The 27,839-nt window shown below is 31.1% G+C and overlaps 1 protein-coding gene across 1 annotated transcript in view; it reads left to right on the top strand.

Annotated features, from left to right (window-relative positions):
• LOC127716431 (uncharacterized) overlaps window positions 1–24,797 on the top strand; it is a 140,107-nt gene extending 115,310 nt beyond the window's left edge. The window contains exon 16 of the mRNA XM_052222618.1: window positions 22,689–24,797. Within this exon, the coding sequence (XP_052078578.1) occupies window positions 22,689–22,970 (282 nt within the window). The 3' untranslated portion in view covers window positions 22,971–24,797. The remainder of the gene's footprint in view (window positions 1–22,688) is intronic.
• The last annotated feature ends 3,042 nt before the right edge of the window (window positions 24,798–27,839 follow it).

The following is a 27,839-nucleotide window of genomic DNA, read 5'->3' on the forward strand; positions in this document are numbered from 1 at the left end:
ATTCAATAATTGGGTTGTGGAAACAATGTTAAAGTATTTTCTGTAATATATTATTAGAAAAAGTCTAACCATACAAGTTAAAGTAATAATTTTGAAATCTAGTGAAAGACATATAACATTTATAATTGATTATAGCATACAGCAAGAACGCATATAAATTGTGTGTCAATGATTACATATTCAGTTATGAGAAGTCAAAAGAATTGCATAAATAATTAACATCTTTTTTATCGATACATTTTAATTGTATATCATAATGTATAATGTATGATTACTTGCAGGTTTAAGTGCATCATTTGTAAATATGTCAGAGACAATCATTTACATTACAAAAGTAAATAAAATTTTTGCATTCAATGAAAGGAACTAATTAGAGAACAGTTTGTGCCATGGTTTCTCTACAATGTTTACTTCAACACATTTTACTTTCAAATAATCGTCAGCAGTCATATTCGAAACTAATTTCAATACCAACAACTTCTGGGATTTAATCAGTGAACAACCTATGTCCTTAATAAAAAAAATCAATAACATCTTTTCTTACGTGATTTCCTTAAAATGACCAAATATCTCAAGGTTATTGTCATTGCTGCAGTCATCAGCGTTAGAGCTAAGAAATAAATATACCCCTTGATGGAGGTCTCTTTCTATATTAAAGATATAAGAACAATGGATATTATTTATAATAACTTTAATTTTCAATACTGGAATATAAAGATTTGATCCAATAAAAAGAATAAGGACCAAAGCATTAGATTTCAAGTGATTTACATTTAGATGACCATTTAATAGTATCAAATTGAACAAAAATAAATCTTCTATCAAAACTCGTTTTTAAGCGAATAATTCCAAATACAAAATCGAAATTCAATGGAAGTATATTTTTTTTTGTAGATGACATTGACATAAGAGCAGATGCCACGAAACATACATGTACAAAATATATCTCATGTTCCCCGACATGACATAACATATTAAAATTTATACCAGTCCTGAAAAACTTTTTGTAAATAATAACAACTTAAAAAGGTCTCACCTCTACAAGTAAAGTATTCTAAGAGACTGTATGTACTAAAGCTTTTTCAGCAAGTATTTCCTTGGAACCAAGGGATCATGAGTTACAAGGATCTGATGTAAAATGACCAAAATATACCAACAAATATCAAAACATAAGCAATCTCCTACTGACGGAAAGCAGGCAGAGGTAGGGAGAAATCTAAAAGTGAAAAGAATAACATAAGTTAGGTTCCCAATTCACTGTCATATTTAATCGTTAATAAAAAAAAATTTCTAAATCGTAGGGGCCATAAAACAATTTTGTACGTTTAGATTTGGAGTGCAGTAATCACCGAAGCACCTTCGCCAGTGCCAAAGTGTAGAAATATTACCAGTAACTGCATTTACTAGGGGAAACTCACTTCATTCCAATTTGTCAAGGTGTTAACTTATTCATCCAAATCGACGTACTATCAGATTTCAGATTTTGGACTATTTTTACCTTTCTAAAGTTCCTATCACTGATACACAAGTAAATGTAGAATATGTTTTAGTTTTATGTGTAAGTAGGCTTAGTTTTGTTTTGTATTTTTGTATATTTATGTCGACCCTAATCCTTTTTTTAAACCTTGTATTTCCATTTCAAACCAAAAAATGTAGTTATATATTAGGGTTGACGATCCTAATTTTTAGTATAAAATTGATTGACCTTTATTCATTTATTTATTCATTTATTTTTATTTTCATTTTTCAAACATTTTTTAAATGACAAGGTTATACTAAACATAATACATCGGTAATTATATTGCTCAAACAAGGCTTAAAGTACTTTCTTTTTTCAATTAAAAAAATTGAAATTACTTAGTATACAAGTTCAATAACAATTATGAAATTCAATAATTTTGTCACATTTATAATTGTTTTAAAATATTAGCCTACCAAAAGAACGCAAACAATTTGTGTGTCAATGATTACGTATTCAGTTATGACAAGCCACTAGAATTGTATTAATAATTATTTCTTTTCGTTAATAATACATTTTAATTGTATATCATAATGTATAATCTATGAATATGTTTAGTATTTAACGCAAAATATGTGTTTATGTGTCAGGTATAATCATATTTGTTACAAAAGAAAATAAAACTTTGGCATGCAATGAAAGAAATCAGTTAGAAACCAATTGGTGCCATGATTTCTATATAACGTTTTAGATCGTGCACAAAATTTCAATCCTGATATCTATGATGAGTTTATTTACAATCACTGGGTCGATGCCACTGCTGGTGGAGTTTTTTCCCGGAGGGTATCACTAGCCCAGTAGTCAGCACGTTTGTGTTGACATGAATTATCATTGATATGGTCATAATTATAAATTACTGTTTACAAAACTTTAATTTTATAAAATACTAAGGCTTTTTACTAGATGTAATCCACTATTTTCTACATTAGGAAATTAGGAAATGCCTGTAACAAGTCAGTAATATGACAATTGTTTTCCACTCGTATAATGTGTTACAGCTTTTGATTTCCTCATTTGATTAAAGACTTATCGTTTTTAATTTTCCTTGAACTTCGGTATTTTTTATTTTGAATGTGTACACCTTTTCTTAAGTGGTTTGCTAAATATATGTATATTTTCTTAGATTGTCCTTTATAATTGAAATAAGATACAAACTTCTTGTAGCGATAACTACGTTTAAATTGAGACTCGTTATTCTTATATACTTAATAAGAGCACCACCATTCGAATCAATATGTTTATTACCGTATAGCGGGTTATTTTCGCGGGGTGTAAATTTTCGCTTATTTTCGCGAATAGAACAAAATCGCCAAAATAAATTCCGCCAATTTGAAAGTGTATATGAAAAGGTATTGATAAAAGTTTTGAATCCGTCAAAATAATCACCGCCAAAATATTTCGTATACCTTATTGAATGAAAATCGCGAAAATTTACACCCGCGAAAATAACCCTCTTTACGGTATTTGGCGTGTAACGGTTAACATAAATGAAGAAGTATATAAATTAAAAATATAGTTATTTTGTCATGTGTTTTTGATTTGTGCGTTGAGTCAAATTTTACATTCGCATGTGTTAGCTGTACATGTCATTTTGTTTTAAAAGTATCGAAATAAAGTATTCATACATAATTTCAAACATTACTTATCAAGCTTCGCCTGCACACGGTGTATATATCCTCCTTTTGATATTACTGGACTTGTATTTCCTATCATAATTTCCTTGATAGAGGGTTGCTGCTCACAGGGTTGCTATTAAACCAAGAGTTCCAAATGGTGAAGTTGAAATCATTCCTTCGTTAATCTTACGGATTATATCTCGAGCTGGTTGACCGTTATAGAATATCCGTTTCACAAATGATAGCTAATATGCTCCAAACGTCGTAACTACAATCCCTTTCCCTTTTCACGAATGTGGTGACTTACCGATTTTAAATATTACCGAGATTTTGTACTAACATGAGCAACACGACGGATCCCACATGTAGAATAGGATCTGCTTACCATTCCAGATCACACGAGATCACAACAAGTGTTTGGTGTGGTTCGTGTTGCTCATTCTTTAGTTTTCTATGTTGTGTTTTGTTGGATTGTTTCTCTTTTACTTTTTCTTCCCTGGCCATGGCGTTTCAGTTTGTTTTCGACTTGTGATTTTGAATGTCCCTCTGCTTTATTATTAAAGCTATTTATTTATTAACTGTTAGAGCCATGCACTACAAGACCTTTAACTGGCTATTCCATTTGAAAATTCAATGTTTTAATATATTTACATTTAGTGTTTTTAAATTGAAAATATAAGGGCTCAAAATCACTATATTTTGTGGCATGACTTGTCAATAAATGTTGTAAGCTTTTCCAAGGTTTCAGGCATATATGTAGCGTATAAGTTGTTAATTACATTTTATACCGCACGAACAACGGCAGGTAAATTAGTTCAAAAATATATTCATTTTCAAATCTCAGTAGACTTGATTAATTAGTCATGATACTTGTTGCTTTAAGTTTTTAATACAAAATAACGGAAAATTCTACACATTACACAAATGACATTCCATCTTTAGTTTTGATTGGTGTCGAAATAAATTAGGTTTAAGTTGTCACGTCTTTCATTCAAAGTTTTTATTCATTTTTTAAAAGGAGCTCCGATTTAGACAACTTTTCAAAATATGATTTATTTTGTTTGAAGTATTAACAAGACGTTAATTTTTAAATAATATTTCGTTAAAAGACGTCTTGGTGGCTCGATTTGTCAAAATAAGCTTACAAACATTGCTTCTGTATTATTGATTTGCAATAACATAAATAATTTAACCTCATGTGAATGCATATTCATATGACGTTCTATGTAACCGTTTGGCTAGAAATGAGTTACGCATATGCTAGGCGTGTTCAACCTTTCAAAGGAAATGAATGTCAACATTCAAACTGAAACAGAGGTGAACCATTACGTTAAATGATTCGATCCATAAAAATATTCTTATACACATTATTCTATGTGAATTTAGTCAACAGAAGTATATCGCTGTCCAACAGTCATATTCAATTAACCAAAAACAAATCCAGGTAAAAAAAATAAATGTAACACATTACCTATAAGAGCACGGAACATAACAGAAACACTGAACTACAATAAAAGCAAAAACCAACATACATGAATACTGTTCCCTTTTTTCTTGAATTTGATCCCGACTTCTTCTTTAATTTGTCGAGATAAATTATCTTGCTCAGAAGCCAAATCATATTTTAAGTCTACAAGTTTATAGTCATGATAGTCATGAAACAAATGAAATGCATCTGCGATATCAGAACTTGGAGCAGGGGGCTGTGACTCACCTCTTTCATGTGCATTAGATGCGGTGTGGTCCGTACCAACAATATGAGACATAGCTTAAAATTCAGCGAATTCTACTGCACTAAGACTGAGCTTCGAATGAGCTTCGAATGGTCAAACTATGAGAATGTATTTTCAATGTAAACTTTTAACGCGAATGTCTAGGCCGTGCTATCATATGAACCAACATTTAAACTCTTAACTTTGACTAAGATTACTTATTGTTATGCTAGAATAGTTTAAATATTATTGTAAACATGAAAACATGTTCCCAATATAACAACAAACCCATGTGCTATTGATAGTTAATAAATACATTTTAAATTATCAATTTCGTTCACCTGTTGTATCTGCGCTTGGTTTGCCTCACAATAAGGCCGACTGAGGAATAATGGGTCCATACATAACGTCATTGAAAAACTATGTATAAATCACTTATAACCTGATAAAGTAGAAAGAGAGGGAAGTAATATGTGTACAAATTGTCAGACATACAATTTGTATGCTTACTATAATGTCAGAGACAAACGATGACAGGTTTTTTTTATACTATTACTAGTAACATGTCTTTGTTGTCGTTTTTGTAAGTTATCCTGTAAATCTGAAAATTTACTGAAGACTGAAAAATACATGATACTAGTATTTTATCATTCTTTTGAGAGCTGTTCAGATCAAAATGCCCGTTTCATATCAAAATTTGTTTTAGAGTGTCTTACTAATATTATTTATCTATTCTCTAAATTATGTGTTTAATTATGCATCGTCCTCCTTTTTCTTTTTTTTTTCATTAAGCTATCTCTTGATACTATTTTTTTATTTTATCTATATTATTTCAAACAATATAACCAATTGGAAATCGTTATTACTTTCTTTGATTTATTTAGTCTTGTTTACATGTATTTTTCAATTACTATTATTTTCTGTTTTTTTTTTTTAGCTTTTTCTACCGTTGTAAATATTACAAAGTATCAAACTTTATATAATTGCATAATTAAATAATAAGATTTTCCTGTAAACATACAAATAAGAAGATGTGATATGATTGCCAATGGGACAACTCTCTACAAGTGACCAAATAACACAGAAATCACCAGCTATATGCCTCCGTACAACCTTCAACAATGAGCAAAGCATAGTCAGCTATAAAAGGCCCCAAGAGCACCCAGATCTATTGTAACAATGCCATACATCTCGAGCACCATGATCTATTGTAACAAAACCACCAATCTCAAGCACTAGGAACTATTATAACATTGCCACCAATCTCAAGCACCAGGATCTATTGTAACAATGCCACCAATCTCAAGCACCAGGATCTATTGTAACAATGCCACCAATCTCAAGCACCAGTATCTTAAAGGCTATTTGCCATAGGTTATAAATTTTTCAATGTTATCAATGAAAGATGTAGTATATTTTATATATGTAGACTGATTTCGATCTATAGGTATAAGAAAATACGAAACGTTCAGTTACGGAACCACAATGTTATATAATTGGTCTGTCAGGTGGAATTACATTTAACTCATTCAACCCATCAGTTGTATTTGTTTGAACGTCTCTGTTTCAAGAAAATTAACTGTTTTAAAAATATAAATTCTCCCTAAACGTGCATCTCTTACTTTTTGATCATTTGTTAAAAAATCAAATGATATGTTGTCGATTATGCCTTGCTCTTATAATGAATTAACATAGTCAATGACCTGGGGTTTCAATTCTGCCATGTTAAATGAATCAAATTGGCAGTAATGTTGAGTATTTAGTTGTCTTGGGACTTCTGTTATGTAGTCTAGCCTGTCTAGATTGACACAATTTAAATTTGTTCTGCCTTTTTTATTACTATTGTTTCATAATTTAACAAATTGCGTAGTGCTATTCTTTCGTCCGTAGTAAGATTTATTTTTACATTATTCTATTGATAGAAAAGATAAATCAAGCTTTGTTAAATCGATATAATTTTCCAACGTATAGCATATACAAGCAGGTTTATATCCTGCATTGCTATGAAATAGATGATGGTCCGATTTTTGCTTGACTGAACATATATTGAGATCACAGTTTCTAACAAATTCATTGTAGTCTTTTGTATAAACATTTTGGAGTTTTTGCTTGATGGTGTTGGAATATTTTTAGCGTTTTGCTAACAGGATACAATCCTGATTTGATAATTTGCGTTTTTGTAGATTACCTAAATGCTTTTTTGTATGTGCCGCTCTTCGCTGCATATTATATTCATTCCGTTCTTTTTTTTTTATTGTAGAATCTATTTTTGGCTTTAAGCATTTCTATTAAAAACGACGTTTCATTTTTGAATTCACATTTGGTAATTCTCTTAGCTATGTGCCTTTATTGACCTCACACTTGATGTAGGATCTATTATAATAATGCCATCCATCTTGAGCACCCGGATCTATTATAACAATGCCATCCATCTCACGCACCATGATCTACTGTAACAAAGCCACCAATCTCAAGCACCAGGAACTATTTCTTACATTGCATTCAATCTCAAGCACAAGGATCTATTGTAAAAATGCCTCCCATCTCGAGCACTTAGATCTAATTTACAAGTAAAATGCCACCCTTCACGACTACTTGGATCTCTATATAAAGCATATAACGATGACAACCGTCTTGATCACTAGGATTAATTGTAAATATATTACTAGAGCTCCATTACCTATTGTAATTTGGAATGTCATCCATGTTGATGATTAGCATTTTCTTTGTAGAAGTGTCACCAGGTTCGGGCACAAGGATCTATCATAAATATTGATCACCATGGTTCTTAACATGTTTCTCTTCCACCTTTTCATTTACAGAGACGTTTTTGCGCATGTACCAAGCCAGGAGCCTCTGGTCTGTGTTAGTCTGGTATTTTTTTTTTATTTTAGTTCATTTATATGTTTTGGGGTTTAGTGTGACGTCCATTTTCTCTGAACTAGTACACACTTTTTCATTTAGGGACCTGAGGACCATCTCCAAGTGGGGGATTTTCTCGCTGAGTTAAAGACCATTTGGTGGCCTTTGGTTGTTGTCAGCTCTTTGGTTGGGTTGTTGTCTTTTTGACAATTTCCCCATTTCCATTCTCAATTTTATTACTTGTGTTTTGATTTCAGTTTTTATTGTTTTAAATTCATTATTGATTAAAAAAATTATTAATGCATACCTTGACAGCTATTACCTCTAAATCTTTCCTTTTCATTTTTCTCATCAATACTTCCTAAAACTCTATTTTTCTTGTGAATAATTTAATGTGAACATCGCACAAATATCAAGAAAGATCCCAGTAAGACGTCGGTTAGAGTTTATATTTCTTTGGAATTTTCCACATTTTACTACACATTGTACGAAATTAATAAAAAGACGACTTCGATGGCAATATCTATGAACTTTTGTTGATGCAATAATAAACGATGTACAAACAAAATGATTCCTCTTTAACACTGGTAGTAAATAATTGCATAAAAATTAATCCAATGTTTTCTCGGTTCATTCCTCCTATTTCCACTTTTTATTAATCTGGTAGGAAAAGTTAATATTCCATGTGGGAATAGGGGGAAAGCTTGTAAAACAAAGGATTATACTGTATAAACATTGTTTAATCAACTTTTGATTTAACAGTGTTTATTTAAGACAGATAATAGATTATTTTTGCATGTGAATGAAATCAGTGTTTTAATTGAAATAAATATGAAAGAAATGGAAACAAATACAAGTACATTATTTTATTTCTTTTATAACACAAATTCAACAGTAGATTCAAGCAAGCATTATAATTTGAAACAAACAAAATAACAGCACCAAAACAAATCACACATTAAAAATTCACTGTATATAAGTCTATTAAAGTTTATCAACCTATTCAACGTGAAGAACGTAGGAGACTGAATGGCCAAACTGTACTGTTGTGACTTCGTGTTTGCAGTGTCTAACCTTAAGTTCTTATAATATGTTGTTAATTTCGACATACCCTCGTTTTTGGACCACTCTCTTCCCACCGACTGCATACTGGATCATGGGCAGGGCGTTGAAAGCCTCCTCATGTTTCAGTAGTTTTATGAGTTGAAAGATGTTTGGATGTTGGTGCTGGACATGCTTTTCAAGCTTTCTGTGTCATCCCTCTTGATGAAGATAAGGGTAGGCTATGGTAGTGGCTTGCCATTTCCATTCTAAATTTGATTTTATTTCACATTTTAAGATTAAACTTTGAAAAAATATTATCTATCATCATTGTTTTTTGTTCGATTGAAAAAATTTTAAGTTTACAAATTCAATGATTTTTCAATCTTACTCCAATCTATCTATCTGAATTATTCTTTATTTTTGAGTATTTCTCAATTATGCAAATAAACAGCGTATTATACGTAATCAGTGTAAGACATATGTTTTCTTTTAAAAAATACAGGTATATCTTATGTGAATTTGTAATTAAACTTGATTGTTTTAAAAACAAATTATTTATCAAAACCATCTTTTCATTTATTATTTGCATGTGGGAATAGTAGGAATAGTGGTTTTAAAAAGAAGACACCGTTTTCTCGACAAACCTCCATCATCGACATATTAACCAACGTTAAACGATGAAACATATTTACCTCAACCCAATTTTAACATTATAAATTCAATATTTTCATTACATTGTAGGTCATGTTATTTAATTTTAAACTACTACAAAACAAACCATTCATTTCTAATACTATCAAGGCTGAGTTATTCAAAATCCTCCGGTCCTGGCTTTTCCCCCCAGAATTTTAAATGGTCGCCCCCCTTATTTCGGAAAGAATGAATTATTTCTTCAAAAACTTATAGATACAAACCAGAGGGGATATGTAGCTGGTTGATACATTGGTGAAAATCTAAGCCTCATTGCTGAGTTTACATTGTTCACTACATTAAAGAATTATCCAGGGTCTTTACTACTACTCGATTTTTAAAAGCGTTTGATATGCTAGAATGCAAATTTATTCAAAAATCAAATAATATATCTAGTCTTGTCGTGAATAATGGAGTAAGATCTACTTCGAAAATCGTGTTTTTAGATGATTTTGTCCAGACGTATGGTCCATGGACTAAGTAAATTCACTCAAATATTCAGTTTTCCCCTTTTTTGTCATACATGAAGATATGATTTGATAATTGGTATGTAGTTTAATAATGATATGTTACGGATCAAGTACGAATTTGGTTCTGTCTATTGATTTTGTGCAGAGTTATGGTCCTTAGACTTGGAAAATTCACTTAAATAATACGTTTTCACGCCTTTTTGCATCATGCTTGAAGATATTGACTTTATATTTGTTATATATTTTATACCATGACAAGTTATAGATTAGGTATAACATTTTGTTTCAGCTGTATAATGAAATTTTAACCGGTTGGGGTCTTGGGGACTATAAATTGCCATGCGATATTCTCAGAATGCTTGTTTTATTTATTTTGGATATGAAACTAAGTATTCGTAAGAACAATCAGATATCTTGTATAAAAATTTGGGACACTAAAATAAAATTTTACATTTGGCAGATAACACAACTTGTTTTCTGATACAACGTGTACGGAAACTCTAAAGTGTTCTAGGTTAAATTTTTTCTAAAACCGAAGTTACATGGATTAAAAGAAACAAAGATTGGTCCCTTCCCATTAAACGGACAGACAGTTTTAAAGCCTATGTTTGAAATGTAATTCTTGTGAAGAAATGCAAAAATACAATGAATTATAAAAATGTGGAAAATCAGAAACCTTCCTTTGAGCGGCAATATTGAAATTATCAAATCGCTTGCAATATCATAGCTAGTTTATGTCATTTCATTTAAACATGTACCAACATCTAATGTAACGAAAATACAACGTGATGTTAACTTTTTTTGATGGAAGGGTCATACTCCGAAAGTTAAATCGAAAGTTATTCAAAATATAAAAAAGAAGATGTGGTATGATTGTCAATGAGACAACTCTTCACAAGAGACCAAATGACTAATAAATTATCATCTATATGTCACCATACGGTCTTCCACGATGAACAAAACCAATACCGCATAGTCAGCTATAAAGGGCCCCGAAAGGACAAATGTAAAACAATCTAAACGAGAAAACTAACGGCCTAATTTATGTACAAAAAATGAACGAAAAACAAATATGTAAAACATCAACAAACGACATGCAACCACTGAATTACAGGCTCCTATCTTGAGACAGGCACATACACACAGAGTGTGGCGCGGTTGAACATGTTAGCGGGATCCGACCCCCCCCCCCCTTAAAAATGGAAAGTGGGGTTAACAGTATAACATAAGAACGAACTATAAAAATCAGTTGAAAAAGACTTAACTCATCAGATGGATACGAATAGAAATACATCTAACAAAACACAGAGAGGACGTGGCCGGGTACTTAAAGTCTTCTTTCAAGGGGGACTGAAAGCCCAAAATTTTGAATTACATCTGCTATCCATCGTATAATGTGGGGAAAACGATTTCTGGCAGAACATAATTCCAAAAGAAACATGTTTCCAAAGAATTCTTCCCTCTTTTTGACTTTTTACGAGCAGAAGTGAATTTGAGTTTTTTATTGTAAAAGCACCTCTTTGATATAAAGATTGTTATTTGCTTGGAAACGTTTCAAGGGTTTTTTTCATCGGTTAGATGCATTTTTATGTGAGAAAATAATTTATCTAGTTTAATTCTTTTATCAAAGTTGACAACACGAGTATCGTTTAAAAAATCTTGGTACATGAAAGGCATAATGTTCAACAATGAATTCGTATATCACAATAGCGAATTGTTGTCTCATGACGCTAATAACAAAAAATATAGCCGACATTTTACTTTTGTAGACATTCTATTAAACTTGCTTTAACACGGGACAGGAAAGAGTTGTTAATAAAAGACACTTGTCACCTAAGCTTAACTCATTTGGATTTGTTTTTGAGCATGTAATTAAAAGATGCCAATCAGTTCATCATTTGCTAAAGATATTTGTTAACTTTTAATTAATTAAGGACATGTTTCTCCTATTTCACAGCAAAGGTAGCAAGAATGTTTTAATACAGAAATTAGTGATAGCAAATGCAAAACATATGTATTTACTGGCTTTGAAATATACTATAGAAAGCAAACTATACTCTTTCGAATAACTATTTGTTACATAGAATAGTCTCTCATATCCCAGGCACAGATAAACTTAACCGTATGTGGCACATTTGTTTGGAATTTTGGGTCATCAATGCTCTTTAACTTTATATTTGTTTGGCTTTCTGACTACTAGTATTTTGATCTGAGCGTCACTGATGAGTCTTATGTAGATGACACGCGCGTCTGGCGTATCAAATTATGAGCCTGGTACCTTTGATAACTATTAGCATGTCGAAATGTATCATTGTATTGTTTATTTGTGTATTTCTATGTCCTGAATGTTCTTGCATTTATTTTAACTGTAGTCCTGTCATGTAATGTTGTCTATTTAGTGATATATTTAACATTGCAATAAAAGCGCGAGGTTTGGCTAGCATAAAAACCTGGTTCAACCCACCATTTTTTTCTTAAAATGTCCTGTACCAAGTCAGGAAAATGGCAGTTGTTATCTTATAGTTCGTTTCTGTGTGTGCTACATTATCGTTTTGTTTTTGTTGCATTTTAGTGTTTCTGTTGTTTCGTTGTTTTCCTCTTATAGTTGATGTGTTTCCTCGGTTTTAGTTTGTAACCCGGATGTGTTTTCTCTCAATCGATTTATGACTTTCGGACAGCGGTATAATATTGTACTTTATTTATAGTAAAGTCTCTCATAATTATCTTTTTGAAAAATATAAACTTTCTGATACTAATGAATTTACCAGTTGTAAATCGATAGAAATATAGAGCATAAATCAAATCTTTAGAACGCCATTTCAACAAGAGTATTCTGTCTTTATCCTTCTTTGGGATTAGAGTCAGAACACCCGGTCATTGGTCTATCGAGAGAGTCCGTTCTCGAAGAAATATTCATAGCTTTTTTAAACATGATTTTTGTTATGTCAACCCAGAGACAATTATAAAATTCAGCAGTTACATTCCACCTTTTACCTGTATGACAGTTGTTTGTAGTTTCAATATAAACGTCATATGTGTATGTATACAACAACCCAACCAAAGAGCAGAAACAGACCAAATCTACCACTAGGTCTTCAACGCAGCGTCAATTCCTGCATCAAGAGACGGACTAAAGCTGCCCCCTAAACAATAGTGTACATTAGTTCAGCAAAATGGACATAACACAAAACTCTGAAATACACAAATAAACCAAAATTAAGTAAAAGACGAAAGTTTTGTGATTTTTATAGAATATTACCATAAAACATGGGATGTGAATTACTTGAACGTATAAGATGTCTGCACGTTGAGTTACTTTCACGAGTAATTTGTCTATTGTTATATCTGATTTTCTCTGTTGTCTTATAGGTTCGGACAAGGTCTAATAGGGAACACATATTGGTCTTCGGACAAAGATAAAAAGCTTCTGAGCTTAAAAGAACAAATTAGAAGTCACGAACATACAATAACGACATTGGTGAAAGCAAAACACGAAATCGAAGAAGAAAACAGGTAAATCATTGTGTTAAGAATTCTGAAAGCATGCTACAATTACGTAAATTAAGGAGATAGTAGATTAACGCTGGTCAAATATTAAAAATAAATTGAAACAGAAATATCTAGAAAACAAACACAACTGAAGGAATCGCGTTTTCTCCAAAAGGGGCGAGACTGAGTGCATCGACAGTGAAGCTTCTCCTGCTGTGCATGCATCACCTGTCATTCAAATCCATTTTCGGTCAAAAGGTCACATTCGGCAAAAGAACACGATCAGTAAAATTACACATTACACGACTATACTAGTATCCAAAGTTCATAAAACAGGAAAACGGGTTTTAGTTAGATTTTATACAGCCTACCAGACTACACATGTGTTCTATAATCTTCCGGTTTTGGCATGAACGTGTATTATGTCGTATGTACCATGATTAAATGAATTGTGTTATGACCTGCAAACAAATACGTGATATGCCCGTTTCATTAAGTGTGTATTATAAAAAGTTGTAGTTGTGTTGGAAATACATCTGTATTTTGTTTGGTTGATAGTAAGCTACAAAATAAACTAGAAGAGTCAGAAAGGAATTTTCTGAAGAAATCAAAGGCAGCTGATAAACTAATTGGTGAGAAGCAGACTTTAGAAGAAAAATTGAACAAGCAGATAAGCCAGGAAACACGGTAAAAACTTTTTCGCTAGCAATGTTGATCCCATCTATGAATAGACTTGTTCTTATTAAACATATAATATGAATAAATATTTACGCTTAGTAATGTGCAACATTGTATGCTTCAGTAATAATAGATATGTTAAATATACATCCAAATTCAAGAACAATTAACCACTTTCACGATTATTACAAATATAGATATTATTTCACCAATTGATATTCAGTTTATATTATATGTAACCTTCCGTCTGTAGTGACTGTAGTGAGGTTTTGGATTTCACTGAACGTAATCTATGTATATCTGATAAATCTTTAAGTCGGGGATTTCGTTACCTTAAATCACTTAAAACCTTTATTAAATTCTATAATGGATACACAGATTTGGTTTTCAAGTTTGGCTGTACTTCTAGAAAACTTGTTTCAAACGAGATAGCCCATCCTAATTTTTACGGAGATGTACATGTTGTTATACGAGCCTGGAAATTTAGATACGATCGGTAAACTAATCAATCCTTTAAATAACCTTTGTCTAAAAGGTTATCAATTCAATATTGTAATTAGATCTTTAAATATTCTTTTTATTGGTATAAATATTGATTTTGATATCAGTAAATTCAAAACAAAATTATATTTTTGTTGTATACATAAACTTTCACATTCATGGTTCTACGATCTGACGTCGATACCTGTATTTTATCATTGCACATGATGTTGTTCTTTAACTGTTAATGACCTCTTACGTTAAATCCATAGGATGTTGGATGTGTACTGGTTGATAATTTATTATTAGATACATGATGTTTTTATCAGTTGGTATTGATTTTGAACTAGCTGTCAGTAATTACAACTGTAAGTACTCTCAGATACGGTCTTTGATTTTTCTTCTTGTTTTGTCTCCATGCTGAACGGTACACGTTTGCAGAGTTGACTTTTTTAGTCTTAGATGCATGATTTTGTATTCGTTGTTATTGGCTTTGAACTAGCTGTCAGTAACTGCGAGTACTCTCAGATCTGTACTTAGTGTCTTTTTGTTGTTTAGATGTACAAGTACCCGGCCAGATCAACTCTGTGTGTTTGTTAGTTGTATTTATATTCGACTATCTGACGAGTTAAGCTTTTTTCAACTGATTGTTATAGTTCGTTCTTATGTTGTACTGTTATAACACTGTCCCAGGTAAAGGGAGGGTTGGGATCTGGCTTACATGTTTAACTCCACCACATTCTGTATGTGCCTGTCCAATATCCAGCGCCTGTAATTCAGTGGTTGTCGTTTGTTGATGTGTTACATATTTGTTTTTCGTTCATGTTTTGTACATAAATTAGGCCGTTAGTTTTCTCGTTTAAATTGTTTTACATTTGTCCTTTCGGGGCCTAAAAATAGCTGACTATGCGGTATGGGTTTTGCTCATTGTTGAAGGCCGAAAAATTACCTATAGTTGTTAATTTCTGTGTCATTTGGTCTCTTGTGAAGAGTTGTCTCATTAGTAGTCATACCACATCTTCTCTTTGCTAATTTAACTTAACAGTCGGGATAGTTAGTTGACCAACTATTTTATACACAGCTACCCTGTCTGAAATTGTTATTATAACAACGTAAAGTGCGGGCAAACATGTATATCCTCATTGATACCAGACTTAAAATATTTTACGCAAGATGAGCTTTTTGTGTACAAAATGATAATCTTTGACGTCGAAAAATTAGTTTAAAAGCATTGAGGACACAAAATTACGAAACGTTTGATTAAAAGGGAGATATTGACTCTTTCACATATGCTGTTGGTATTATGTATAGTGTAATGACGTGAATTGGTATATTGTCATGATAAAGTTCCTCATTTCAGTCACTTTTTATGTCAATAACATAGAACGACTTAAAATACTCATTATTTAAAACTGCGAAAACTTTATCTTTGTACAGGTTTAGTAAGATGGCTGGATCTCATTCAACTGATAGAGAACCAAAACTTACAAATATAGGGAACCCTAACAGACCGATAAAAATAGCAGAAACGTATTCCGAGCTTTTTGACAATGAATGGACTGACACTATGGATTTATGTATACAAAAGTTTGGCAAATCATATGGGGAAGACACTATTATTCAACATTTGTTCAAAACAATAGTTGTAAGTAGATGTTAAAAAAATTGAAATTAACTTTTATGTAATGGTTGAAATTAAAGGTGTTTTGAATGGAAAAGTGTACCCGACCGTTCATTTTCTCTGGTGATATTTTCGATTTGAGTCGGTTTTCCTAACAAGTGCACATATTAGGCTTTACCTCATTACAGTCATGGAAAAAATAAAACAACCTAAGATAAACAAAGATAAATGACTTTTTATCAATAATTTATAGAGGCACTATCAGGTTAGACATTGCTAATCATATTTGTAGTCATCAAATTAAAGCAAGGTCTTACTTTGGCCTTGGAGATAAAGATATAATCATAAAAAACAGTCTTCCAAATTGGAAGGGAAACATTAAAACTCACCATTTTTCTGTGAACATTAGTATTTGCTTAAAAAGATACAGTCCATGTGCTACTGTAACATTAGGACATTGATCACATACAATAATTAAAAAAAGAACAAATCAAACTGTATGTTAAGGGAAATCGATGGACCAAATTTCAGGAAAAAGAATCAGAAGAATTCAAAAATTAAACAACAATTTCAAGAAAAAGTAATGTATGTATTAGTTTTAAGATTAAATATCTGAAATGGTATTATACTTAATCATCTTTTTTCTTTGATAAACAATGTTCACAGACTCGGGTAACAAACTACTTTTTACATACTTGTTTTGTTTTTGGAAACCATTTATGGTGTTGGGATTTGTTATGTCCGTGAAATTTCATTACGACTCTGGTAACAAACTACTTTTTACATACTTGTTTTGTTTTTGGCATACCATTTATGGTGTTGGGATTTGTTATGTCCGTGAAATTCCATTACGACTCTGGTAACAAACTACTTTTTACATACTTGTTTTGTTTTTGGCATACCATTTATGATGTTGGGATTTGTTATGTCCGTGAAATTCCATTACGACTGGTAAATGCTCTTTCTTTAATTTCAGTGGCAGATCCAGGGGTATAGTGGTTGCCCAAACAATTATGATGTCATGTTTTTAATGATTTATATGATTTTTGAGTCAAAACCATCAAAATATGTTTGCTTCGCTCGTCGGTGTATATCCGTTTATGGAATTACGCCACTCTTATTATTAATTATGGATCTGCCCCTGGGTTTTCCTGAGAATCGTGTATCAACATTGGAACATTTGTTGTGATAAAATGATATTTGACAATCATTGCGGAGGCTTTCACTTAAGACAGGCACACGAGAGCGTTGGAAGATTAATCGATAAAAGATAATGATAATAAACTGTCAGAATATACATAATAATGAACGTATATCAATTTAAAGATGATCTTAAACTGTGTAAATGTATGTTTCATTTTTTTCAGAAGATATTTTATTCTAATTGGTAAGCTTTTTAAAAAATCAATCGACCAAAACGTTAAAGAAATGAGTAACAACATAGTTTATATGAGTTTTGATCCCTCTTACAAACTCCTGGTATAAAGTTCACATGGGATCTCGTATAACAATCCCGTTTTTATAAGATACGTGACACATAACACTAGACTTGTATATAATAATGGGATATTGACAAATTGATATTCAATTATTGACATTTATAATTAAAACCTTTTAAGTATTGCCACAAATATTGCGAGGAAAAGTCTGCAGTCATGTTAAAAGCCGGTAAAGAAAGTTTACAAACTGCAGTGAAAACTCTAATGATTGTGAGCAGTGAAGCTGGGGTAATCGTTTATAGTTATTGTTTCATTAAATGCCAAGACTGAAAATTGTCTTCAATATTTATCGAAATCAATTACAATAACATATATATATATATATATTTATGATTGTTGCTATTTTTAGACACTATATACATGTTTATATATATTTATATATATATACAAGTCTAAATTGAAAACAACGTTCAAACCCTATGATTGCGTTGGATAAAAACCGCTATTTTTATACGTGTGCATGCAAAACAAATTTCTTGGTAGAGGGGTCTAAATACAGCACAAACAACATTTTCCAAAAGACCAAATGAGTGAAAAAGTATATTTTAACAAAACGCATTTGACTAGCAGGTCGAACAACTGATGTTCTTAAACCCTGCTGACTGCCATTGGCGATTGCCAAATAAACGGATCACAAGATGTAACAAAACAGATCTTATTATCAAATTATTACCAAACAGAAAACAATAAACTTGCGGAAAAGATGGTATACCGCAAACATGAGGTGCAAAAATTTGTACACCATATCCGGATTTCGACAATTAATGTCTCTTCAGTGATGTTAGGAATCGATATATATATCATATATATCATCTGTGTTAATATAGATATGGCCCTGCTGTGATCAAAGAACATGTAATTTATGCTGCAACCTTATAATTATTCTTCATTGACAAATTGGATAATCATTCGAGGTTTTAAAATTCTTTGACTAAAAGGACGTTGCATTACTCTTTTGGAAATCGTTTGAAAGCTAAATAACTCTATCCTATTAGTTTTAAACCACAGTCTAATCACCTTATAGGAATATTATTTATTTTATCAAACAGAAGTCATTAATAAATTAATTGATTTCATTAAACTGCATTTTTATTTGGTGAGTTTCTTTTTATCTTTCGAGCAAATATTGGGTTAATATGAGATTTATTGTGATGTTTCTGGACTTTTTAATATGTAATATTGAAACCGAATTCTTTACAAAAAAGAAAATGCTTCATGAACCCAATAATACGTGAAATTTGATTCGGTAAAGTTTATTCCTAAATTATGTAGATTCTGCAAATGAAAATCCACGTTTGAATTAGTAACTTCGTGTGAACGAAGCACAGTTATAAAGGTCAACAATCTCGTAATTTAACATGTTAGCAATTCAAAAACATGAGTTTGATGAGATATAGGAGATAAGAAGAACCATTTTTGCTTTAACAGTCAGTGGACGACGATCGACGTCAATTCACATAAAACAGGATTTTTTTATGTTTGCCTCGGGGTGGAATTTTATATTTCCAATTAGCCTCACATGGCCTAATATTTATCATTAAACCATTGTGGTGACGTCAGCCTATTCATTTACCGTGGATTCTTTTTCTAGAATCAACGCTTCCTAAATCTGCCGCTGAAATTGACTCACCAAATTATATTCAATTGTATCGTTTGTGTGCCTAATTTCATTAAGTATGAATTGGCTAATTTACTGATTTCTGTTCACTAATGGAATTAATTTAAAAACTTACCTTTAATTTTTGTAATTTTTATATGCCTTCACTGGGAATCGAACCCTTCTTAGAAATCTGTTATGTGTGACTGACATCAACACTTCGACGAAACCTCTCGGCTACCAATGGGTTACACTTTAGATGTCTATATTATATATATAAATGAACATCTGATATACATCGGTTCATCGGACACACATGGCTTGTACCTTTATATAGACACAATAGGCAGTCGTATAGTATGAGTTGGTAGCCGCAAGGTTAGCATGGTTAAAATCAATGAGTTAAAGATAGGGATTTGTCGGTTTAGGTTCGAATCCCTGTATTCTCTCTGTTGTTCCAATTCTTAAGTTATCCTGGTTTTTTTTCTAACCTTGCATTTTATAGTGGATATTTTTGTAATAAAAGCGAGTTTTACCGTTTTTTTTTTATTATTATTGGCTATTTCACATGTTTAAAACAAAAATTATTACATCCTATTTGTCAATTTTTGTTTTATAAATATAGTATGATTTCATCTGTTTTACTACATAATTTTACAAAGGTTTGTTCGCAAATTCCTATGCAAGAAAATGGTGATGTGCCTAGAGTACTAGTGCTAGAACAATTTCGGTAACATACTTATTATATATACTTTATATATGCTTTTTGGTCGGGTTGTTGTCTCTTTGACACGTTCCCCATTTCCATTCTCAATATTATAAGAAATAATTTCGAATATGTCTTATTTTGTATAAACAGATATTATTCATATGCCTGGTAATATAAAGATCTTTAAAGGTAGAAGTTTTATTTTTGTATTTTGTTAACCAATTAATTGTGATCTGAGATTTATCAATGCATCGTTGGACACGATAACATGGTTGTTTAAACTCACTTACAATACCTTCTAATAAAGAAAAGGCTTTAATTTTGAAAAGAAATTAACACAATAGTTTAAGTTATAGATACAATGGATAAGCGTAGATTCATGAAAAACAAACCATTCGCCCTCCGGGCTCATGGTTTCTTTTTCAAGAATCCACGCTTATCTATTGTATCTATATAACGTAGATTCTCAAGAAAAAATCATAAAAAGCTAAACGCATCACTGTCTTCACAATCCGAAATATGGGTATTATCCTTGCACTAAATTATTAAAAAAAACCAATAAGAATGGCGGCTATGTTGAAAGCATCTATCCCATTGAGCTAGAGACAAATAAGATGTCACAGATAACATTATGTCTACCTCATATATCCTGACGCCATCTTGAAATGTACAAGGTCGCTTTAGAAGAAATCTTTACAACGAAGGGGATGACTTCTTTGTAGCAGAATTCCGGCATTACATTTTTATTGAGTAATGTCGCACAATTCAAACCATTACAGAGCTTGCGTTTCCTATCATGATGTCCTTGATAAAAAGGTGCTGCTTACAGGGGAGTAATTAAAAAACCAAATAGTTCAAAGTAATAAAGTTGAAATCATCCCTTCGAAAATTTAATTAATAAATGCCTTCATGCCTTGGTTGGACATTATGCATATTGACTAGTGTAGCATAGTTTGTTAACCGTCCATGCATCTGAAATCACTACCAGTTTTAATGGGATTTGTGTTGCTCATTCTTTAGTTTTATATGTAATGTTTTGTCGATTTGTTTTATCTCTGCATTATCTTACGTTTTTTTATAATAGAATTATCATTTTCTCTTCGAACTATGTCATTTGAATTTTCTTAGGTCTCTCTCACTATTTTTAAATTGAAAAAATACAGTTTTTCTGTTATTCGAACTATACTCAATAACATATTAATATAAAGATAGATTTATGCCAGTATCATATAATACTTAGCAATGTATGAAGGAAATAATAATACGAGAACAAATAAAAAAACAAAGAAGATTTGCTTTCAACTCTCCGCAAGATAACAAATGACATAGAAGTTAACAATTATAGGTCATCGTATCGCCTTCAACAGAGAGCTTAACCTACTTCGCATAATAAGCTATAAAAGTAAAAAATAAGAATAAACTATAAAATCAGTTACAAAACAAATTAACTCATCAGATGGATACAAAACACAAAAACAAAATCCCTAACAAAAACACAGGAAAAAAGTCGTATTTACCCATGGGCTAATACGGGAAATTCACCTCCGGTTTCAATTTTTGTACGCCTTAGCTTACATGACAGTTGATTTTGGACGTATCGTTATGCATAAAATAAATTTGTTTTCATATTTTTGAACTTTATATCATAAAAAAATTTAAATGATGTTCGTCTTGAAACGGAAATATTTCTGAGCCAATTTGAGTACGACTTCCGATTATTTTTACTGTTTCATTTCCGTTGATCAATCATCAGAAAGCAGACGATTCGAGAGCAGAATGATTACACTGTCAGATTTATTCTTCCCAGCTACTTGATATTTGCTAGATAAAATGAATTGTTATGGCATAATATCAATTACTTGGACGAGAAATAAGAAATTACGTCTAACAATGTCTATTACAGGGCCAATACAGAAACAGCCAGTTTATAACACTTTAAGACAAAACCATGTATCTAAGAATGATAAAAGTATATTTCATATGCAGTCATTTTTTTTATTGATCATGATTCATCAATTTCCTAATGTCTATTTTTTCCTTGATTAGATTGTAAAACAAGCAATGGACATAAGAATAATGGCAGCAGAATCAACGTCGGATCAACTGTTGGATGTAAGATTTTAGATTGAATATATATCTTATTATTTCACGATATGACCAACTTAAATCAGTGTGTATTCACTTCAATTTGCGAATATTCCTCGCTTATTCAGATTTTGGACATAATTTGAAGCATTACATAAATTTTCTTCATATTAATGATATTAACAAGTTTTAAATTAAGGTCCGTGTTTTTTTACATTTGAATTCAGATTGGCATTTTCAAATAAAAAACACAACAACGCAGACTTTAGAATTAGTTTGGTAAAAATTGTCTGATATTCCTGTCGCATTTTGCGAACCAACTTATTAGAATAAGAGTGTCCTGATGTTTGGTAAAATTTTCATGTGAGCATCGTCTAACGTTTATTTTTTTTTCAAATCTATCCGTCATCAACTTTACTTTAACCAAATACTCCAACATTAAACGAATAAACGGGGAATTATTAATGAGCAATAAATAACAGATCATCATTTAGAAAAAAACGTGTTCGTTGGAACAGAGTAAGAGGCACTGCAAGTTATGAACTTGATTTCTTACCAATTTTTTTCCTTATTTCAAGGGTACTGAGTAAAATGTTCATAGCACATATTTATTGCAGAGTATTCGCAAAAGTAAGAAAGAAATAATAGCAACTAACTTTAAGACCATGGATAAAAAGATTCTTGAGACGATCATGTCGACATCATTATTTACCAAATGTTTTAAATTATGTTGGGAGATAGTAGTTCAAGACCCTCCAATGTTCCTTGATGAAGGACCACAGAAAGACCACAGAAAGCTTTCGACAAGAACGTTTTTCGAGAATATACAAGTAGTGGAACTAAAGTGGTTTTTACAGTGTGGCCAGCATTATACCTACATAAAAATGGACCACTGTTAGTGAAAGGTGTAGTAAACGTAAAATAAGGATGCATGTGGAAAAAACATTTGAAATGTTTTGATATATTTTCTTATAATGAAAATAAATAACTTAAAGAATATGTTTTGCAATGTGATTTTTTTTAAGTTCCTAACCTATGCACACATCATAAAATCACAAAGAAGAGAAAGAAACAAAATTCGTTGTACTAGACCGACACTTTGAGTCGGATATTGAGTGAGCTTGTTCACAAGTAATTTGTTACAGAAAGACATGTTGCCCTACTTGGACACATTGTGTTGATCGAGCCTACCAGTTTTGTTCTTACTGCTAAATACCAGAACACTAGCAGATACCAATTACCAGTCTTCTTTTCGTCCCAGTCGTGGTTTGAACGCACGACCTTCTGAATTCTAGGTGAGCACACTTCGAAGAAATTAAAGAGACGGGTTGACGGTATGACCAGTGGAACTACTTAACTAGATATCTGAAATTGCAAAAGAAAATATTGGAAGTGGATTCTTGGATATGATTCCTCTAACTAGTTTGTTTTTGTAACAAATGATGAATTAGCTGTTCTGTAATAATAATTCAGGAGAGCTACATTTGTATGTAAGATTTCAGCTCCTTTTGGTTGATTAGTTCTTTTCATTTATATTATAATTGGGTTTACTATTTTCAAGTATTATTGCCTCAAGCACCACTAAAGAGACATTCGTTGTCGAAATGCACATCTGGAGCAGTGAAATTGGTGCTATTTACATTATGTAAGACAAATATAAGTATGTGCTTCACATTCCAAGAAACGTATTGACTTAAAACAGACATTCGTTTATTAAGCGTTGATCTTTTACACATACGTGTAGTAATTTGCTACATATCAGAATATTTTTTTTAAATATTGCAAACAATGCATTCTGATGAATTTAGTAATATTGTCTAACAGTGCGTTCAAGTGAAGAATGGTAAGAATTAACTCACAAAATCTGATCCCATTATTTTATACAAATCGTGCAACATTTTATCGTTTTTGAGCTTTTGATTTTGCTATTTACTTAGGAACCTTTTGTTAAGAACTTTCCTCGGAGTTCGGTATTTTTCCTATTTTACTTTTTTGGAACACTCTTAGAACATCACAATATTATATTTGGAGCTGAAGCGCTCTTCATTGCCATTATTACTATTAAACTACAGACACTGAATAACGCTTAGTTCCAATAGGACAGAGTGTTCACAGTTGTCAAACAATATCACGCTGATTATCCGAAATTAGAATAAACGCGTTGAGAAAGCAGAATCTTGAATATTGTTTGTTTTTAAAAGAATACAAAAATCATGTTTGCTTTTTAAAAAAATATACTATTGCAAGCAGACTTGGGGTAATTGTAATTGAAATCATTAATCAGCTGTAATCCATTGCAATTTTTCAAGTAATCATTGTAATCATTAATCAGCAAAAAATCTGAGTACATGTTATTTAATTTATTCAATAACTTTTCAAAATGCTTTGTAATCCTGATTACTTTTTGATTACATGCTGATTACAATGTAAAAAATTCATTAAATGATGTGAACATTTTTAAGTTGTACAGTTGTTATATCTGGACAAACGAAGACAACTTCAAACTTTTTAACACATCTCAAGATAAGGATTATTATTACAATGTGTGATTTATTAGATTTATTATTTGTCATTGGGGACAGTGAAAACCGTGAGTTATTGGATAAATCAAAATATATATATGCATAATGTTTATACCAAATTTATAGGATTCAAAAATCTACATTTCTGATTATAATTCAGATTAAAAGTGAATATGATAAGTGGCTAAACATCCCGTTTTTTTTTATAAAAATATTTTTTTAAAGGAATAACTCTTTTATTGAACATACATTTTTATCGTTTATATTTCATGCTACATGTAATATAAGTTTCGGCTAAAAAGATTATTTCACTTCTTTAGAAATAAACTGTGACAGTATTGAAAGTACTTGTCTGCCTAAATAAAAAAAATTATACACAAATATTCACAATTAAAAGATGTTTATTTGATAATGACTGTTTTGTTCATGTTATACTTTTCTTTAACTCTAACCTGAATTATAATCCTTTTGATAATATTGTGATTATTGTCACCTTTGAATTGAAAATTAAAGTATGTTTTTATTTCAATTACTTATTCTGCAATTAGGGCAAAATGATAAAAGATAAAAGAAATTTTATCTAATAAGTACAAACAAAAAATTGTGTCAAAAATGTTGTTTAAAATAAACAAATGTTGGTACATTTACTATGTTTTTAACTGATAACAGAAATACATTTAAAATCTGTAAGATGTCAGAAAAACAATAACTTAGCCTCTTTACAATCTGTATTCAATCGAAGTAAAAAAAAAATCAAAGATTAATTATTATTTATTGGTAAAGTGTGAAGGGCCATAACCAGTGACAAAATGTTCATATATATATGTTGTGAATCTTTGTGGTATATTAAATCAATGTTTTTTTAAGTTATCATTTAATAACATATTAAAAAGTAAAATTACGAAGTACCGTACTCTATGGAAACTTCAAAATTGAAGGTCAAAAGCTCAAACACATCAAATGAATGGATAACAACTGGCATATTCCTAGGAGACTTAGTACAGGCATATCCTAACGCAGAAAATTTTATGGAATAAAATCCTTTCTAAAAACATGTTACAATTATAATCTTTATATTTTAACATCATTCAAATCGGTTATTTTGAAAATCATTGTAATCAGATGTAATCATGTTTATTTGCCAACGTAAGCATTAATTTAATCAGCTACTTTCAGAAATGATGTAATCATTATTTTAATTTAATCGTATAATTGATAACGTAATTGTAATGTAATCAATTTCGTTGAAAGTAATCGGACTCATCTCTAATCAAGTAGTAGCTTTTTTCCGTATTGGCTCCCGTATTGACCCTGTCCAAAAAGCAATATTAACTCTTGATTTATATCGACAGGGTAACGTCATCAGTATTGCGCATGCTGATTTATCCTTAGAGGGGCTTATTTGCTCGTATGATTTAATAATAGGCTATATTAGTTGATTTCCAACAATTGATGTAGCAGTATTCCTTGTGGAGTGAAAATTTGTTATTTAAAAAAACCATGTCAATAGGACGGATCTGCTTCTCTTTTGATTCATAGTAATTTTAATTCACCATTATTTAGAGATGAGATAAAATAAATGCGTTTAAAACAATATTGAATGTCGTATACAAAATAAATATTGAAATATTTTATTTAACGTAAATCTAAAGTAAATTACAAAAAAACAAAATTGCTTTCTTACATACAAACTAGAAATTAATAAAAAAGTATAAAATCAAAGTAAAATAAAAATAAACTTCTTTTTTGCATGACGCCTCAAAAATATTGGGGAGGAAACAACACTATTGGATTTAAGAAAATATTATGCACAAATACAAAGTATTAGGTATTTATTTTACAATATAAAACATAGAACTTATAAACCCGTATAACAACAAAACAAAAACAAAAATCACAAAACAGCACACCAACTATGCAGGTTTATCTTACATGTACTTGCAAATTGAAACGATTATATTTGTTGTTATAATGATACTTAGTATAGCAAAACTACATCAATACTCGAAAAGTCTTTGAAAATACACTCTAAAACTGAAGTAAATGTAGTTTAATAACTGATCTTACTGAAACATAAATTGAAAGACATAAATGAGGAGACCTGCTTTTGTGTGTCACTCTTCCGTACTTTTAGATTGAATTAATCAAGCTCTTTGTACTTACGATAGTATACAAATTGTAGTGTGTAATCTTCCCTTATAACTATTCAGTTTGGGTTGGTTTGGAAATAATTAAGAAAAGCAACTATTTCAAGGTGTACTTTCCGGCAATACCTTCGATATCTGATGTGTACCTACTTATTCTGCTTTCACAATGAAAATGACAATTCAGTCCTGAAAAACAGTAATTAGTAGAGCTTCTGAACCCTTCAGTTGAATGGTTTGTCACTCAGAATGTCACAAAAAGCTTTATGTCCATTTCATATTGATCATGATTGTACATTACATTTCAAGTAAACGCAGCTTTCGTTTCTGTTGTAAAAATTGCCTTGATGAAGATGACGCTTCGGACGCATATAATTATTTAACGTGTTGTTTTCAATTTTTTGTATATGGTTCTGTACTGTACATTTATAAAACCGATTAGGAAATTTCCACAACTATGAATTGCATCAATTATGAAAGAATCGTTTTCGCTTAGCTGTCTTTTATCCTATTGCACGATTATAACATTTTCCAATAATATTAAACAGTAATAAATGTTAAATGTAATTCAGAAGGAACCAAGACATACTCACAATCGAAAAATCTAAAATAAAAATGACAGCACAGATTAGTAAATAAAAAAGAAAATACGTTACAAGCAGTTACATGGGAGGAATTGTTACAAGATCTTCAGTGGATTTAAGAAAATAGGTGTCGGCGTTCGGAAATGTAATAAAATGAACAAGGAACTATAAACTAAGGAGAAACATAAGAATTATTATAATGATTATATTCGCTCTTTAAAACATAAACACATATGATTTTAAATGTACAAAAGTTACCCTTTTCACCAAATTCCACATTCACTTAAATTATTTTTGATAACGTACAACTTGTTCTTGTTGTTTCTTTTTATCGAGCTGCATTTTTCAGGTTGGTTTTGAAATGTCTGCTCCACGGCATTCTCCAAACTCCTTTAGCACATTCTTACGACTTCTCGTCCAATCAAATTACTTAAATTTGCCTTCTAATTTTCATAGTACATACTTTTTCCGTGTACTAAGTAACTACGCATGAATGACCACAAGGGTAAGATTTCATT

Source organism: Mytilus californianus, unplaced genomic scaffold (genome assembly GCF_021869535.1).
Source record: "Mytilus californianus isolate M0D057914Y unplaced genomic scaffold, xbMytCali1.0.p SCAF_9, whole genome shotgun sequence".
NCBI lineage: Eukaryota > Metazoa > Mollusca > Bivalvia > Mytilida > Mytilidae > Mytilus > Mytilus californianus.